The sequence below is a fragment of the Alexandromys fortis genome, unplaced genomic scaffold (assembly GCF_014885135.2).
Source record: "Alexandromys fortis isolate MF-2015 unplaced genomic scaffold, M_Fortis_MF-2015_v1.1 scaffold_59, whole genome shotgun sequence".
Classification (NCBI taxonomy): domain Eukaryota; kingdom Metazoa; phylum Chordata; class Mammalia; order Rodentia; family Cricetidae; genus Alexandromys; species Alexandromys fortis.
This window is the reverse complement of record NW_026067943.1, coordinates 4,081,355-4,098,547: the sequence shown is the minus strand read 5'-3', so window position 1 is coordinate 4,098,547 and position 17,193 is coordinate 4,081,355. Positions and strand designations below refer to the sequence as shown.

The 17,193-nt window shown below is 52.3% G+C and overlaps 1 protein-coding gene across 1 annotated transcript in view; it reads right to left on the bottom strand.

Moving 5' to 3' along the window:
* Positions 1-2,707: 2,707 nt before the first annotated feature.
* The window catches only part of Slc6a1 (solute carrier family 6 member 1), a 33,110-nt gene continuing 18,624 nt past the window's right edge, over positions 2,708-17,193 (bottom strand). Inside the window, exons 4-16 of the mRNA XM_050148643.1 lie at positions 16,956-17,087; positions 16,745-16,845; positions 15,674-15,783; positions 14,533-14,665; positions 11,648-11,782; positions 11,402-11,505; positions 10,781-10,905; positions 9,279-9,391; positions 8,935-9,066; positions 7,446-7,548; positions 5,956-6,056; positions 5,387-5,554; positions 2,708-4,929 (exon numbers count right to left, since the gene is read on the bottom strand). Of these exons, the coding sequence (XP_050004600.1) occupies positions 4,825-4,929; positions 5,387-5,554; positions 5,956-6,056; positions 7,446-7,548; positions 8,935-9,066; positions 9,279-9,391; positions 10,781-10,905; positions 11,402-11,505; positions 11,648-11,782; positions 14,533-14,665; positions 15,674-15,783; positions 16,745-16,845; positions 16,956-17,087 (1,562 nt within the window). The 3' untranslated portion in view covers positions 2,708-4,824. The remainder of the gene's footprint in view (positions 4,930-5,386; positions 5,555-5,955; positions 6,057-7,445; positions 7,549-8,934; positions 9,067-9,278; positions 9,392-10,780; positions 10,906-11,401; positions 11,506-11,647; positions 11,783-14,532; positions 14,666-15,673; positions 15,784-16,744; positions 16,846-16,955; positions 17,088-17,193) is intronic.

Below are 17,193 nucleotides of genomic sequence, written 5' to 3'. Positions count from 1 at the left end.
CCAGAAGTTGAAAGGAGAGAAGCTGGCAGAGTCAACCCAGACCACCTCGGTCAGGGAGACCCAGTTGAGGGAAGTCACTATGATCCCCGTTTAAAGGCTGCAACGGATTTCCTCTGAAGTCTGAGCTGGACTCACTGTGACTGGAGGGAAGTCAGAAAGTCTACAGTCAGCTGCAGACAAGCCCCAGGGTGGGGCGGGGATGCGGGAAGCCCTCCCTGAAGTAGGTGGTTTCCTTAATTTAGTCCTTTCTTTGCTCTTCAAAAGGGAAATTCCATTCTCTTCTGAAATTCCCACAAGGCTTCCCTCTCCATCACTTTGGAGAAGAACCAGGAGAGGCATTGAAAAGTCTTGATGCACTTCATGGAGATGGGGAGAAGGAGCTGAGTTGACAAGTTAGTGCTCCGTGGGCTTAGGCAGCCACCAGCCTCACCTCAGCCTGGTAGGTAACTGGTGCTCACAATTATTGGCGAAGAGACAAACAACTCAGTGCAATGTGTGTCCCTAAACTGGATCCTAAAGTCACTATCAGGTACGCTTTAGGTATGGTCAGGGAAGCCGGGTGTGAGCTAGGGATTAGACAACCGCATTATGGCCCTGTGAAGTTCCCTGGATGCCCTTGGTTTTAAGAGGGGGACCCAAAATGTCAGCAAGTCATTCTCAAATGGCGTAGCAATTGGTCACCTCATCCATGCCATGTTGCATGAGCTGGGGCTGCCTACCCACAACGCCTCTGCCTGATGGCCTCTGCCCACACTCTAGAGGGTGCCAGGCGGGAGCCCAGGCTTCTTTTCTGCCACCTGTTCTGGTATACGACAGCTCTGGCTCTCGCCAGTGCCAGGCAACTCTGCCTGCTGTCTGTGAGGGACGGGAGGCTAGGCCTTCCTGCGTGGGTCAGCTCTCCGTGCTGGTGTGGAGCCCCTGAGACCCCGCCTGAAATCACATCCAAGGACAAAGGGGAAAAGTGCCTAGTGACTTCCAGCTCCTCAGGGGGCCGGCCTCAGACCAATGCCAATCAAAGCCCCTCACCTCAGAGTGGCCTGGTACAAGATAGGCAGGGACAGGACAGCAGAGGCTAGGGAGGGAGAGACGGAGGGGGAGGAGAGGAGCTCCCCAGGCAAAGGGAGGTGAATCCACAGGAGCGGGGTGGGAGTAGGCAGGGGTCAGAGGTCAAGTTGAAAGCACTGGTTCTCTCCTTTCATCATGTAGGTTTTGGAAATTGAACTCTGCATCTCATCAGCCCAATTCATGCTTCTTTGAGGGTCTTCTTTTCTGGTTCAAAGCAAGTTCTTGCTTCCAGTAGAGAGAAACCTTTCGGGGCTCTCAGAGACCAGGATGACCGAGGGTTGGATTCACTTGCCTGCCTTGTATGGTTTTTTGAGCCTCGTTCTGCACCCACCCGTAGAGTGCAGTGAAGTTATACGTTGGTGGGGAAGCTGGAGGCAGTATGCCAAGAGGTGATGAGGACCGTGGAGAATAGTCACCCTGGTCACTCGAGCCACCCATTTGAAGCTCTTATTTCCCAACTCTTCTCATAATTATCTAAGGACTATATCCCTTAGTAAGCCCCTTGTTCTGCGTTAGTCATAGATGTTTCTCAGCCCAGACTGATTTGATTGACAGAGGAGGGAAGAAGGAGGAAGCAGGGGTGGGGTGGAGTAGAGTCAGAGAATATGGCATGCCTACAACTGTTGTGCTCCGGATGAAGCATAGCTCGGAGTCCAGTCTAGCTATTCTTGCAACATCTCTGCCAAACTCACATTTTTCTAAATGCGATTAAAGAATTACAATTCTGAAGAACACATCAAGTCAATGACACAGATGTGCTTCTAATCATCCTCCAGCTTAGATCTTTATTTGGTTGACACAATTGAGTGTGGCTCCACTACACAGCTCCCCGTGACTTCTTCCTTGTGTTGCTCAGTCTTTGAGGGAAGCCCAGATTCACTGAAGTGGACTTTGAGCCCAAATCTCTCTTGGTCTGGGACAGAGTTAGTTTGTGTCCTTGTTGTGTTGTGTCAAGGAAAGAGACATTGTATGCTCCCGCCCCTAAGAGAGGAAGGTCTTCAGTAGGTGGGGGTGGTTTGAAAAGAGAACTACCTACCAGGGCTGGAGAGAAGGCTCAATGATTAAGAGCACTGGCTGCTCTTCCAGAGGTTCTGAGTTCAGTTCCCAACAACCACATGGTGGCTCACAACCATCTGTAATTGGATCTGATGCCCTCTTCCGGAATGCAGCTGCACATGTAGACAGAGCACTCATATAATAAATGAACAAATGAATGAATACACAAATTAAAAACAGAAAAAGAAAAGAGAACTATCTCCCAGAGTCTCTAGCATTTGAACTCTTGGTGCCCAGCTGGTAGTGCTGCTTGGGGAAGGTTAGGTGGTACAAACTTACAGGAGGAGGTGCTCGCTGGGGGATGGCTTGCTGGAGGAGGTGCTCACTGGGGGATGGCTTGCTGGAGGAGGAGCCTCGCTGGGGGATGGGCTTTGGGAGTAAACAGCCTCGCCTACTTACAGTTTGCACCCTTTGCTTTGTGATTGTGGTTCAAGATGTCAGCCTTAGCTTCCCGCTCCTGCCACCATGCCTGCTGCTTCCCCGCCATGCTAGACTCTTATTCCTCTGAAACCACAAGCCCCATAACCCTTTTTTTCTAAAAGTTGTTTTGGTCGTGGCCACAGCAAAAGAAAAGTAACTAATAGAGTGAATATCATAGAACCTTTATTATTTTTCTTCTAAAGCCTTAGAAACTTACACAACGCCCGTGCTCTAGTTGTGATATCATTTATAGACATTTAAAACACATCTTCATGTATAAATATTTTACATTTGGTCCATAGAACAGATAATTTTACTAAATAATACTGTAAATTTTTTTTAAAACAGGCTCTGTATATAGTCTGAATAGTCATATATTACATATACTTTTTATATAGAGATAAATTTACTTGGTGTCTGAGAATAAATCCTTATTGCAAAAAAAGCATATATGATAATACAATTATCTTTTTTTTCCCTCTGGGCAAAAACTAAAAAAAGAAAAGTTACACATAGTCACAGTTCTCACAGTAATTGTACGACCTTTAATGTTGTGCTCTATAAGGTAAGTGTGGGTGGAAATCGGGGGATTTCTCGCCAAACATCTCAGAGGCGCTTACACACATGAAATATACTGCATTTATCTCAGAAAGACTCGCTCTCGGTTTCACATCTAAGAACAACAAGCAGCAAGAAGGAAATTTCCTGCCCTCATCCTAAAGGGCTTCATACACAGGCGGGAGGAGGGATGGGGCCACGAGACACAGTGGAGGGTCCTTGCATGCCACACCCTGGACTCTGAGGACAGACACCTGTGCAAGCAGAGTCTCCACCGGGCAGGCAGACTCCTTAACCACGCGACCCCTTTACAGGTGTCCTCGGGAAGAACTGGTCGATTGCCTATACAGTATCACACGGGACACTAAATGCCACATGTGAGGAGGGGTGTGCATGTGTGTGCTTTTCTATGCGCATACGTGTTTGCATTCTCTACAGTGTGCTTAATGTTCTGAGGGAGATAGCTTATTGCAAGAAACTGGTGTGCTGGTCACTTTTGGATGAGAATGACAAGAGACTCAAAGGAAAACCCACGATCACGGTTATTCACCATAGTTATTAAGGATTAGTCATAAACACAGTTTGTGAGCTATCGAGCTAAGGCGCTACGGGACACGACATACGATTTGCTACATGGGAGCCCATCCTCTCGGCAGAGGAGAGAGGCTGAGCTGCTGGAGCTTTCCAGAAATTGTCTCCACTGGCTTCACCTACACAGAGCCCAAGGCCAGAAGGGACGTGGGACGTTTCCCTTTGGAGCAGGTTGACAAGGGAAGCTCAGTGTCGGGGTAGGGTGGGCAGTCTCTGGATAAACCCTCCTCCATTAGCGGTCATCAGCATCTGAGGAGTTTTCAGAAAGGTGAGGAGGGATGGCAGAACTGAGTGGCAGTGACAATCTAAGAGGGAAACCAGGGCCAGCTAGGTTCGTCCTGATTTAAACAGAACCTTCACCTTGGTTTCCTTGGCCATTGTTTGTGCAAACCTGGGCAGCTCAGAAGGACCACAGCTCCCACTTGGGGAAAGTCCTGGAATGGTGACCAAAAAAAGGCAATTGTGCTTGTGGCTTTTTTTTTAAATTCTCCTCAGCACACAGGACCCTTCTGGATAGGCGGCTGCTGTTAATGTCACCTGGGGAGGTGGGACAAGAGACACTGAGCTGCCCGGGTCACAGGGTCACAGGGACAGAGGACCCTCTCCGCTTTGCTCCGAGGTGTCTGTCTAGGGGTGGATCTGTGAAGCTGCCTCGGGAAGGAGAAAGTGAGAAGGAAAGAGACTGGCTCCCAGGGGGCACGAACAAAATGCCATAGCTCTGGTCTATGACCAGTTCAGAGCCAAAGTGGACAGGAATGTCTGGATAACAGTCTATGGTTGGGGCATAGGACAACAGTCTGAATATGACTACAAGCCAGGAGTGTGTGGCCTCAGCTGTCACCCTCTCTGGTAGCATAAAAATGAGCTACTGTGGCAGTTACAAAGGCCAGCCACCCGCTCCTGTTGTGGAGCCTGAGGGAAAAGTCACCAGGCCTCTGGGAAAGCCCCCAGGGGTGGATGGCCATGCAGGGTCCACCCAGAGCAGATTGTCCCCCATCTCCCCTCTCTGCATGGTGATGGTGTCTGGACCCGCCCCTTGAGGTAGGTGGAGACAGAGAGCATCTTCAGTCTTCAAGGGGTGTGGATACTGCCAGGCCAGGGTGCCAGTGTTGGGGTGATGAGGGAGCTGCACCCCTAGATGTAGGCCTCCTTGCTGGCTGAGCTGCCAGCCTGCGGCTGCTCAGGACCATTCTCGGGGCGCACGATATCTTCACTGGGCTGGATCATGACCTGGAGGCGCTGTGGGCAGGGTGGTGGTGAGGCTCCTTACAGTGGGGACCAGCCCCTTCCGTCCCTCCTTCCTCCACCACACCCAGCTCCAGTCTCCTCAGTAGAGAGCCAAATGTCCCACACGGTGGAGGATACCCGGCCAGAACACCGTGCTCTCTTCTGCATGACCCAAAAGCTCCACACTGGTCCCCTGATGCCACTGACCTCCCTCCAGCTTACCTCAGGGCATTTTGATCCCTTGACCTTTGTACAAACTTCCCATCCTATCCTCCTAAGAATATTCTTTCTGCTTCTACCACTTAGTCTTGCTTATCTTCAGGCTTCTAGGAGGCCACCCGAATCCTCCTCCACCCATACAGGTCCCCAGTGACTCAGAGGTGTACTCTGTTGCTCTAAATGGCACTGACTTGCCAACTCAGGCCTTCCCAAGTAGACCCTGAGCCCCTCAAGTTGCAGAAGGGCTTACCTGCTTTAGAGAGCCCTTTAGGGTGAGGAACATGTAGGCCATGTACCCGGGGATGAGCACCATGGAGGACAGGGCCATGAGCCAGCCCACACCCTGGCCCCACTTGGGGAACACATAGCTTCCCATGGTAAGCGGTGTCATCTGGACAGCGCTGAAGAGAAACACGCCCTGTGGATGGGGAAGGGCATGGCAGTCAGTCCCTAGGGCTGGACCCAGCAAGGCCCTACCTCCACCGCAGCTATCCTGACACTGTAGGTGAGGCACCTACAGTGCCTTTCTGGGGGAAAAAAAACCCTGCAGAGGGGGCCCTGCCTAAAGTCCTCTCCAGGACACCATGATCTTATACAGGGCACAATATAGGCAGCGGCCCAATCCCCATCTCAAGGAACCGAGGTGCCCTGCCAGAGTTCTCAGGACCTCAGTATCCCTCAAGGAGGGAATGAGACTTTCTGAGGAAGAGAAGCTTCTGTGTGTTAGGAACCTGGACTCCTGGGTTAGGCTGAGCTGGGCGAGCTCTGTTCTCTCTTGGTGACTCAGGGCAACGGTGGCTAGTCAAGCCCCATCCTTACCGCCACAATGATGGGTGTGAAGAAGGACCAGCACAGCTTCCACCAGATGCAGGGTCTGGAGCCCACCATCTCCTGGATGTTGTCATAAAATCGGTTGACACCTGTGACACGGGGGCAAGAGCAGAAGGCAGGGGAGAGCTTCCAGGACCGTGGTCTAGGACCCCATTAGACCACCTCTTTCAGGTGTGGCCATGAGCAAGTCCTTGCTTCTTGCAAGGGACACATGCTTTGGTTTTACTCAATTGTATAGCACCAGAATATGAAGTAGGAGGATACACAAAGACAGGCCTGCCTAGCACCCTACCCACAGACACCTGTTCAAACTATGCCTTCAGTGGCTTTGCCAGGGGGCACATTTCCCCCTGGTTACTGTGAGAAACTGATTGTGAAGAAAGTCCACATTTAGTAAATCAATGACAATAAAAGAAAAACCTGGAGCCCTCAGAAAGGAGCAGGTCCATGCTCACTATGGAAAGCCACAGAGCAGGGAGACCCATCAGGAGGGAAGAGGGCAGAGTGTGGGGAGAGGGTGATGGGGTGCAGGTGGAAGAGGGGGGCAGTGCTGGGCTCTTTCAGAAGGCACATCCTGCTGAGAGAGTTGGCATTTGGGAAGGACATTCTTTGATCTCTGGACTCCTAGGCAGTCATTTGGGGGAATTTTGGTCCCGCAAGAAACAAATAACTTAGATTTTCCCTCTGTGATTTGTCCTAAAATAGTTCACACCTGGAATCATACATAGTCTTGCAGTCATTAAGTCCATGGCTTAAAAAACTGTATAGTTTTTCAGATAAAATTTCTTTTTTTCCCCACATTTATTTATTTTGTTTGTGAGTCGTGAGGCACAGGTGGAAGTCAGAGGACAACTTGGGGGAGTCTCTTATCTCACCCCACAGGTGGGCTCAGGGGCTTGAGCTCAGGAGGCATCTTGCCAGCCGCTAATAAAATTTCAAACCAATCTTCTTATCCTCAAATTTATGAAACCATGATGGCTTGCATTTTATTTTTTAAGATTTATTTATTTTTATCATACGTGTATTAGTGTTCGTCTACATGTATGCTGCGCCATACTCGTGCCGTGTCCATAGAGGCCAGAAGAAGAAACTGGGTCCCTGGAACAGGAGGCTGTAAGACTCCATGAGGGGAGGGTATGGAAACTGAACCTAGATCCTCTGCAAGAGCAGCAAGTGCTTTGAACCTCTGAGCCACCTCTGCAGCCCCTAGCTTGCATTTTAAATGAGTGTATGCAACTGTCTCAGTCACACTTCTAAACAGGGTAGCTATCACCTGTGTTAACTAAGCTTGTGGAAGTGTTTCGAAGGCAAAATAGAGGGTAAGTAGTCAAGATGTCATTAATGAACAATGATTGGATGAATGGATGATGGATGGATGGATGATGGATGGATGATGAATGGATGATGGATGGATGATGGATGGATGATGGATGGATGGATGATGGATGTATAAATCAGAGAAGAGGGCTGGTTCTCACCATAAAACCAGGAAATGGAGACACACTCAAAGAAAACCAGGAACAGCAGGCTCATGCCACTGGCAGAGTAATAATCAAAAAGTTTGAAGACATAAATGCCCCCCTGAAAGAGACAAAGGGATGAGGTGCAGACAGTTCCATCTCCGTACACATTTCCCAAGCCCCAAGAGCCCAGCGAGGCAGGGATTAGACACTGCAGCAGGGCAGCTTGAGGGCGGAGTAAAGCAAGCCCTTAGGGTCTGTGGCTGTTCACTGTCTGGGTGGAAGGGGAAGACGCCCCATTTCCAGTGGACTTTTGGTATGCCTGGAAAGCAGCTGAGCCATCACCAGCATGTATCAGTGATTCTTCTTTCCTGCTTTAACCCTCTCCTGACTCACACAACACAATAGGCAGAGCTATGTTTTAAATCAAATCTAATGGCGAAGCCGGCAAGGTCTGATTTGACAACCCATCCACCTTCCCACTGTCTGCCTCCACCACAAGGGCCCCCCTTGTCCCTCCAGCTCCCCAGATGCATTCCTACTGCAGGGCCTTTGTGCCCATTCTGCCTGCTTCCCTAAGATTTCCCCTCCCCAACCCAGCACTGACCCTGCCTCATCCCTAAAGCTCAGCTCAAGAGTCACTTGTTTCGAGAGGCCTCCCCCAGCTACCTTGTCTGAGGCAGACCCCCACCCCAGCCCCTGCTGGTCACTCCTGATCCTACTATCCATTTCCCTTCTGCTCAGAAAGAAGCTAATGTCTGTTAGTTTTGACCCCTGGAAAGCCAACATGCCAGCGTCCATCACGATAACAGCTGAATCCAGGGGTCATGTTATCCCACAGCAGGTGTGCACAGCATTTCTCTCTGAGATTGACAGAAGGGACTTGGCACAGGTCCCTGCTAAAGTTCCACTTCCAACTTGACTCTGACTCATTCCTGTGAGCATTTGCAAGCTCATTTCCCCATCCCCCTTATCCTGCATCTCCCCCATCCTCTCATTCGCTCCTCCCCTCAGTCTCCTCAGCCTCTCTACCTTCTCAGCCCCCATCTCCTCATCACCCATCCCATCATCTCCATCCCAATATCATCTACATCCCACATCACCCCATCCCCACATCACCTCCACCCCCACATCACCCCATCCCCTCATCACCTCCATCCCCTCCATCCCCACATCACTTTCATCCCTTCATCACTCTCTTCCCTTCCTCCAGGAAGCAGGTGGTTATGGCTAGGATGGATACTATAGTCTCTAAATTTATCCTACACTTTCTAGTTCAAATTCTGCTTCTCCCATCAGTCTGGGGTGCCATGGACGTGACGTGCATAGGGTTTGTCATGATGGTGCTCAGTGCAGAGAAAAGGGTGTCAAAGGCTAACTCTGCGGAAGGAGGCCCAAGGGCTGGAGAGCTTTGGGTCTTGGAAGCGAACGTGTTTCCTGACATGAAAAGATGTGCCAAGAAAGAACTGGGGAAAATCTGAGGTATGTCAGATGCTGGTCAGCTTACCTGGGTGATGTTAGAGAGGCCAATCAGGTAGGACACGACACACACAGCAGCAATGAAGAGTTCACGGCGGTTGCGGAGGAGCCTGGGGTACTCGTCCACCAGGGCAGTGATGAAGCCCTCCACGGTACAGAACTTGTTGGGGGAAGGATAAGGTGAGCTGCCTGCGGCAGCCAGCCTCTACCCACCCACCCACTCAAAACCTGGCCTTGTAAGGGAAGACAGAAGGCCTATAGCCAGTTAGCAGAGCTAGGACTGTCTGGGGTCAGGCCCTCCAGGCACTGTGGGGGCTAACCAAGACCAGGCTGCACCCGATGGTGATCCTTGTGGTGCTGTGGGGGGCTCACCTGGCTGTCAATGCCCAGCATCAGCAGCATGGAGAAAAAGAGGATAGCCCAGAGGGGAGAGATGGGCAGCTGTGTCACAGCCTCGGGGTATGCCAAAAATGCCAGTCCAGGGCCTTGTGGAGGGCAAAACAGAGGGAAGAAAGAGAGAGACTGAGTGCCACCAGTACATGCAGCACACTGGGACACCCGGCACACCTGACAACCCAGCACACACACACACACACACACACACACACACACACACAGCACACCCAGCACACTGGGACACCCGGCACACCTGACAACCCAGCACACACACACACACACACACACACAGTACACCCAGCTCACTGGAACACCTGGTACACCTGACAACCCAGCACACACACACATATACACACACACTCAGCACATCCAGTACACTGGGACACTCGGCACACCTGACAATCCAGCACCCAGCACACCCAGCACACTGGGACACCTGGTACACCTGACAATCCAGCACACACACACACAACACACAGAGCATACCTGGCACATTGGGACACTTAACACACCTGACAATCCAGCACACACACACACAGCACACCCAGCACACTGGGACACCCGGCACACTTAACAATCCAGCACACACACACACAGCACACCCGTCACACGCCCCACACCGTCATTTGCTCATTGTGATCTCAGCTCATCCTTTGGGTACCCTTGTGTGTGCATCGTTCTCCCTTAGGAAGCAATGAGAGTCAGCACTGAGAGGGAAGACAGGTGGTACAGAGCTGTGGCCGACTTTCAGCGAAAGACCATGGGACCTGGCCAGTGGCAGGGACAGTGTGGGCGTGGAGAGGCTGAATAAAGACACATGAAGGAGGCAGGTGGAGGGCAGACACTAGAGCTGATGCAGGAGCTTGTGGAGAATGAGGAGGGTAGGAGGAGGCTGAGGCTGTGGAGAGTGGAGGAGGGCAGGAGGCTGGGGCTTTTGTTTCACCTAGGACAGCTGAACCCTTCATGAAGTGGGAAGCTATAGGGTGAAGCAGATGTGGGATGTCTGCCTGGGGCCTGGGGGAGTGTAGGTCTGGAGACCCCAGACTGTGATCTTTCTAGGTGTGGTTCTGGGGTGGGGGAGGGGAAGCGAGAGTCTGGAAGTTCCAGGAGTTCCCTGTAGGTGAGACAGGAACCTCGGCAGAGAGCATGACCAACCCATTTTCCCAAGGAACAAGTCACATTCCCTCCCTGAACCTCAGGGGCTTCTGCCAGATACACAGTCCCTCCTACTGTGGCTTGTCTTAGGCAAAAGGGAAAAGGGGTCAGGCACTGAGGGTCTTCCTGACTTTGGCACTGGTGACCATGGGAGCAGAGTAGGCACAACCTCCACAGTGCCAATGTTTTTAGATCGATGACCCAAGCCTAGCCTGAAGAGCTTTGTATCCTGGAGGTGACCATGTCCCTGCTGGACCCACAGGCATCCTCGTGACAACACACGCCATCACGGCAAGCCCCGCCTTCCCCAGGTAAGCGCTAACCTGAGGCTGCCACATCAGCGATGGATCTCTTGGTGACGTGAGCCATGAAGCCCACGATGGAGAAGATGACGAAGCCGGCGAACATGCTGGTGCAGGAGTTGATGCAGCAAACAATGATGGAGTCCCTGAAGGGCAGGAGGGCCCGTGAGGTGCGCGGTGGGGGAGCCCGTGAGGTGTGTGTGTGAGGGGGTGTTGACTACAGGATGGTGGAACCAGAGGGCAGTGACCTCTGAGGGAAGGGAAGAAGGTTCTGGAAGAGAAACTACAAGGTCTGGTGGCCCTAGAAGGGCAATTTCAGAGCAAGACAGGAAGGGTAGGGTAGGAAGGAAGGGGCCACCTAAGAGGGCAAGGAGGGACCTAATATGCAAAGAGGCAGGGCAGGTATGATTACAGAAGGTATGGCCTCGGGGCTTGGGTTCCACAAGGAATGTAGTCTTAGATGAAAAGCGCGGCCTCCAGTGTGTGACAAGTGTGCCCGGAGACAGGCGTGAATTACTGGGGTAGGCAAGGAGGCAGAGAGATTGGCAAGTATTGGGCCCTAGCCTCAAAGTGCCCCTCCCAGGAAGGCGTGATGATGGGCGTGTCAGGAAGGAACGTCAGGACCCGCCCCCCCCCTCACACCTGTACACATTGTTGTGGAAAGAGTTGTAGCTTCCGAGAGCGATCAGAGACCCCAGGCCCAGCCCGTAGGAGAAAAAGATCTGGGTGGCTGCGTCGAGCCACACCTGTGGGCAGAGGATCAGAACCTCAGAACCGATGAAGTACAGAATCATCATCGCAGCTCGCCTACCCAGGAGTCCTCAGGGCGGCAGTGTGCTCTAGACCCCCGCCGACCCAGTGGGGTGGGGATGGGGGGCAGGCGCTCACCTCCGAATCCGATAACTTGCGGAAATTGGGCGTGATGTAGAAGAGGATCCCCTCTTTGGCCCCAGGCAGCGTCACTCCACGGAAGAACAGGATGATGAGCATGATGTAGGGATACGTGGCAGAGAAGTAGACCACCTAGGAGCAAAACAGCACCAGATCGAGCGATTCCCCCTCGGGGAGCCTCAACCTAACCCGGATTCCTAGCCTGCGAGGCGGGCCCGCCTTTCTGAAGCCCCTCCAGGGAGTCTGAACCACTGTCTCAGTGCCCATTCCCCCATTCCTATCTTCTCTCCTTCCTCCCTTTGTCCCTCCTCCTCCTCCTAGGTGTAGGAGGCTGGTACCTGTCTGTGGCCAAGAGTGAGATACCTTCTGTGAGAGACACTTCTTCACCCTCCACCTCCTGCCAGAGGCCAAACCCCATGCTTGGAATTCTCTGTGAAGCTCAGGGCTGGCTTCGAACTCACAGCTATCCACTTGCCTCCTCGTTCTCAGTATTTGGGTTACAGGAGTAAGCTCTAATTTTTAATCTTGTTGTTTGGGCTTTTTTTTTTCTTTTTTGTTTGCTTGTGTGTTTGTTTTTCTTTGAGACAAGATCTCATTATGTAGTCCTGGCTCGCCTGGAATTCTGAGAACCACCTACCTCTGCCTCTGGAGGGCTGAGACTAGGGATGTGTGCCGCCATACCCAGCCCGCACCTCTATTTTTTTATTTTTTATTTCCACATTATCCAAGTTACAACAGCAGGGAAAGTTTAAAGTCCATGTGGACATGCACACAAGGTCCTACAAACAGCTCCTATCAGTTACGTGAGGGACAGGCCACACACGGCTGACATCTCTGTTTCCCAGTGCCTAGAGCATTCAGTGGACTCTGTAGATGTCGGACAATCATTCAACATTTCAGTTCTTCACCTTTTCTGTGTGACTGACCACACGTCCTTGCAAAAAGGGCTCAAATGACTGTGTCACCTCTTCGACGTGTGTGAAGCTAAAACACCTTCCTGCTCAGATCTTAAAGGCTGCCTCACTGTCTCAGGAAGAAATGATCTTTAGATAGAGAAGGTCCTTTGGGCGGTGCCAGCCTCCTCCATGATTTTCCAGCTGTACAGGGATCTAAACCTGTCTGTATACATTTTTTTTTAATTTGAAAAAGTGTTATTTCATGCTTGGAAAACTTCCAGCCATGCAATTACTAAATCTAATACCATCAACTTTTCCTAGCTTGCAACTTATGTTGCTTTAGAACCTTCTGGAAATGGAACTGCAGCTAGCAGGGCATGGTGGCCTCTATGCTGAGCAGAGCTGTTTAAACTTTGTCTTCTGTCTAAGAAACTGGTTTGTGCACTGAGCTCTTTGCGATCTCAATTGTCCCCAAGTCTGATATGACCCCCCCCCCCCACACTCGGGGTGGTAAGCATGGGTAGATGCTGAGTTACCTTTCTCCCTCTTGTTGGACTCTGAGATCCCTCAGTAATAGAAAAAGCAGTCACAGACCATGAAAAAAAAAACCCAACTTAAAAAAGAGCACTCATCATCAGTAGGACCAGCAGGCTGTGTAACTTTGGGTAATTTCTTACCTTCTCTGAGCCTTGTTTTTGTTTGTCTAGCAAATGGGTGTGATTTTCAACCCCAATGAGCAAAGAGGTTGGTCGAATGAGGATACAGGCCATGCCTAACACATTTCCTGTCTGTACTTCCCTATTCTCCACACTCAGCAGGAGGCTGAGCACACAGTAGGTGTTCAATAGAAACTTGCTGAAGGACAGATAGATGGGTCAACATCCCCAGTTGATACAGGAAGGAGGTTCCCCACTCTATGTCCCTGATAAGAATTCTGGGTGCCCCTCCACACCATCAATGGTTAAAACTGCTATTAAACACCGAGTTTCCACGTGGCCAGCATTCGGCCAGCATTCTGCATAGACTGTCCCACAGCTACTAATGGATGAGGGGGCTGAAGCTCAGAGTGGTCTTGGGACTTATCCCACTCCACACAGCTGTTCCCTGGGGAGCTGAGGTTCTAACTCTTCTCTGAAGCCCCAACAAAGCCCCCACTTTTCTGCTTCCTGGAGGTACCTGGGAGGGCCCAAAAACCTGTCTCTGCTCGCCCTAGTCCTGGAGATAGATGAGGGGGGGTCTCCAGACTCCAGCACAGGATCTGAGGACCTGGAGGGTCCCAGGGCCTACTAGACTGCAGCACAAGTGTGCACCACCTCTGCTCCCTTTAGACCAAAGTCAGGAGTAAGTCAGCTAGCCCTGTCTCCACATTCTCCAACAAAACTCGAGGCCAGCTGCCCTCCTGAGCCAGCGTCCAGATGGCTCCAGCCAGACGACCCGGCCTGATCCCCGCCTGCACTTGTGTAAATCAGAAGGAAAGGACAAGCACCCTCCACAATGTTGCAGATCCTGACAGGTGCCGATGACCCACCGGGTATGTGTTACTTCATAGCAGAAAAATGAGTTTCAGGGGGACAGAGTGACACGCCCATGGTCACAGAGCCAACTTGCTATCACGCGAGGATATGAACTTGGGACTATGTGCCTCTAGTCATCCATCCCTTCATCTATGGGTGAGGATAAAAGGTGGCATCCTGGGTCCCTGTACTGGGCACAGGGTGGCACAGAACAAGTGCCAGGGGAAGCTGGTTCAGGGACCTTAGAGGAACACCTGTCATCTAGTGATGGCTCCATCAAGCCCAGTGGCATCTGTGACCCTGGCACTGGCTGGTCTCATTTCACAGGACTGTACCGAGGCACAGAGAGCTGAATGCCCTTAACTAAAGTTAGATGGAGCTTGTAGGTGAGCCCTGGTCCAGGACACACCTCCTCCTGTAGAACTGTCCCCTCTCCTGTGCGCCCCCATTATGCAGACACACACTTTCCTACCTTTCCAGTCCAACCAACACCCTTCCAGATGCAGAAATACACAAGCACCCAGGCAATGGCCAGCGTGATGGCTAGTGGCCAGCGGATCTGTCCTGGCTTGTCCAGCCCATCCGTCATCTGGTGCATGTTGCGCCTGGGGACGGAGGAAGAAGGAAAGGGTCACATGAGGCCAGCAAGAGGTGAGTGACCAGGGCTCCGACACAGATCACACCTTCCTCAGGGGTTCTGATGACACCATGACCTTGTAATTTGGACAGGGACCTTGGAGCCATGACACTCACTCTGGAGACTGTCCAGCAGGAGCAGGATTTGGGTCAACTGTGACTCCTGGGCTACTGCGCCTCTACTCTGCTCTACCCAGCCTTATGGGATCCTCCTAAATCCCAGGTAGGACCATGTGGTCACTCTGGTCACTCTCCTGCCTGAGACCTTGTAGCACACAGGACCCTCTTGTCTGGACCTGAGCCCTCCCAAGCGCCACAGCTTGCCCTTGCTTCTCAGCACAGTCCCTCACTGGCACCTTCTGCAGCTGCTCCCCTCACTGAGCCGGCACACACATGCCTTCTCGTGTCCCCCTAACTGCCCATTCCACCTGTTACAGTGAGCAGCAACATCCTCCTGCGGGCTGGCCCAGGGCATCTCCCCTACCCTGTATATCCTCCTACCAGTATGGATCATTTGAGGCTATCAATGCCTGTTGGCATGCTCAGGTCTCTAATTACCCTGGCACACAACAGGTGTTCAAGAAACATTCAGGGATGAATAGTTGAAGGAAAAGCCACGCTCTGGCACAACCTCCCCAGCCCCCCGCTGACACCACTGGCACAACACTCCCAGTCCCCCACTGACACCCACTGGTACACCCTCCCCAGCCCCCCACTGACACCCACTGGCACACCCTCCCCAGCCCCCTGCTGAGACCCACTGGCACACCCTCCCCAGCCCCCCACTGACACCCACTGGCACACCCTCCCCAGTCCCTGCTGACACCTACTGGCACATCCTCCACAGCACCCCCCCCCCGTCACCCAGTGGCACACCCTCCACAGCTCCCCCGCCCTGCTGAACCCAGTGGCACACCCTCCCCAGCCCCCTCCCCCGTGGCACACCCTCCCCAGCCTTGTGCCCAGTCCCCACTCACTCCCAGAACTCCACCACAGCGCTAGTCATGTTGGTGGTATTGACCAGGCTATAGTTGGAGAAGCAGCGGTCAGTGTTCCAGGGGTTGTCACACTGTTTCCATGGCAGGGTCTGTAAGGGCAGAGTCACAGACGGATTCCACTAAGCCCCTGGGGCTGGCCAGAGGGGACTCCACTCCCTCTGCCCACGCTTATCACCCTTTGCACCTGCGCACAGCCGTTTTCCCACCTCTCCTTCCCAACAGCTCTCAGAGGCAGGTGGACAAAACTACGCCACCCAAATGTGATCTCCTGACCCCCCCCCACCAAGGACCAGCTTCTAAGCTACACTGTGTCCACCGCAATGACCAGAGTAGACTGGGTCTGTCCCGTGTGTAGCCTGGCTCTAGGCTCTTCACACAGGACTTAATGGGGGTGAGTTTCCCTTTTTGTTTCCTTCCTCTTCCTGGTCAGATACAGATCATGTAAAATTCACTGCCATTCCTTGAGCTCCTCAGCAGCATGAAGCACATACAATTGTGCAGCACCACTTTCTAGAAACGCCATCTCCTTTGCTCACTAACTCCCCATCTTCCAGGCTCCCCCCACGATGCCTTCTGTCTCTTGGAGTCTGACCACTTGCCGGTAGAATCACACCGCATCTGTTCTTTGTGATGGCCTTATTGTCTTACAAAACACGATGCTGTGATAATATGGCCTAGGCCCCAGAGTTTCTGAGACCCTGCTTTTGCTTCTTTGGACTCAGAGACAGAACTGCTGGATCACGTTCATAAACGAGAGCAGTGAGGGCTCAGAGAAGTGACAGCTCATCCATTCCTGAGGTTGCACAGCTGGTGGAGATTAGAGTCAGCATTCAGACCCATGCCTGAATCTGAGTCCATACAAAGTGTGCCAGCAGATCCAACCGTGGGATGCCTGAAGTGCTAGACTGAGGTCTTTAGTGTGGCTGGCTACGGATGATGCTATAGAAGACAGACGATACCCCTCATTTAAGGACTGACCCAGGGAGCACATTGGGGACCCCCACAGCTCGTGTGGGCCCTGACCACTGTGGTCAGCCTACAGCCACTCACTGTGGTGAAGGAGTTGTACAGGTAATAGATGGCCCAGGAGATGATGACAATGTAGTAGATGTTCAGCCAGAAGGACAGCACAGCCGCAGCAAGACCCACGCCTGGGGTGGAACACACACAGCGCATGCTCAGATAAGGATTCAAGGCTTCCTCTCCCTGAGGACCTTGGGTGAGGCCACTCCACCTGCCCAGCACCCCCTCCCACACTCACCCTTGAACATGGGAGCCAGCTTCCACACGCCTAGGCCCCCAATGGAGGTGTACTGGCCTAGAGAACACTCCAGAAGGAAGAGAGGAACACCCGCAAAGATGAGCGTCAGGAAATATGGGATCAGGAAGGCCCCTGGAGGAGAGACATAATCATGGCCCTGAGTCTCCAGCAGCATTCCCTTGTGTCCCATCCACAAGGTATCACCCAGGACCAAAGACATTCCTTCATTCAAAATGCA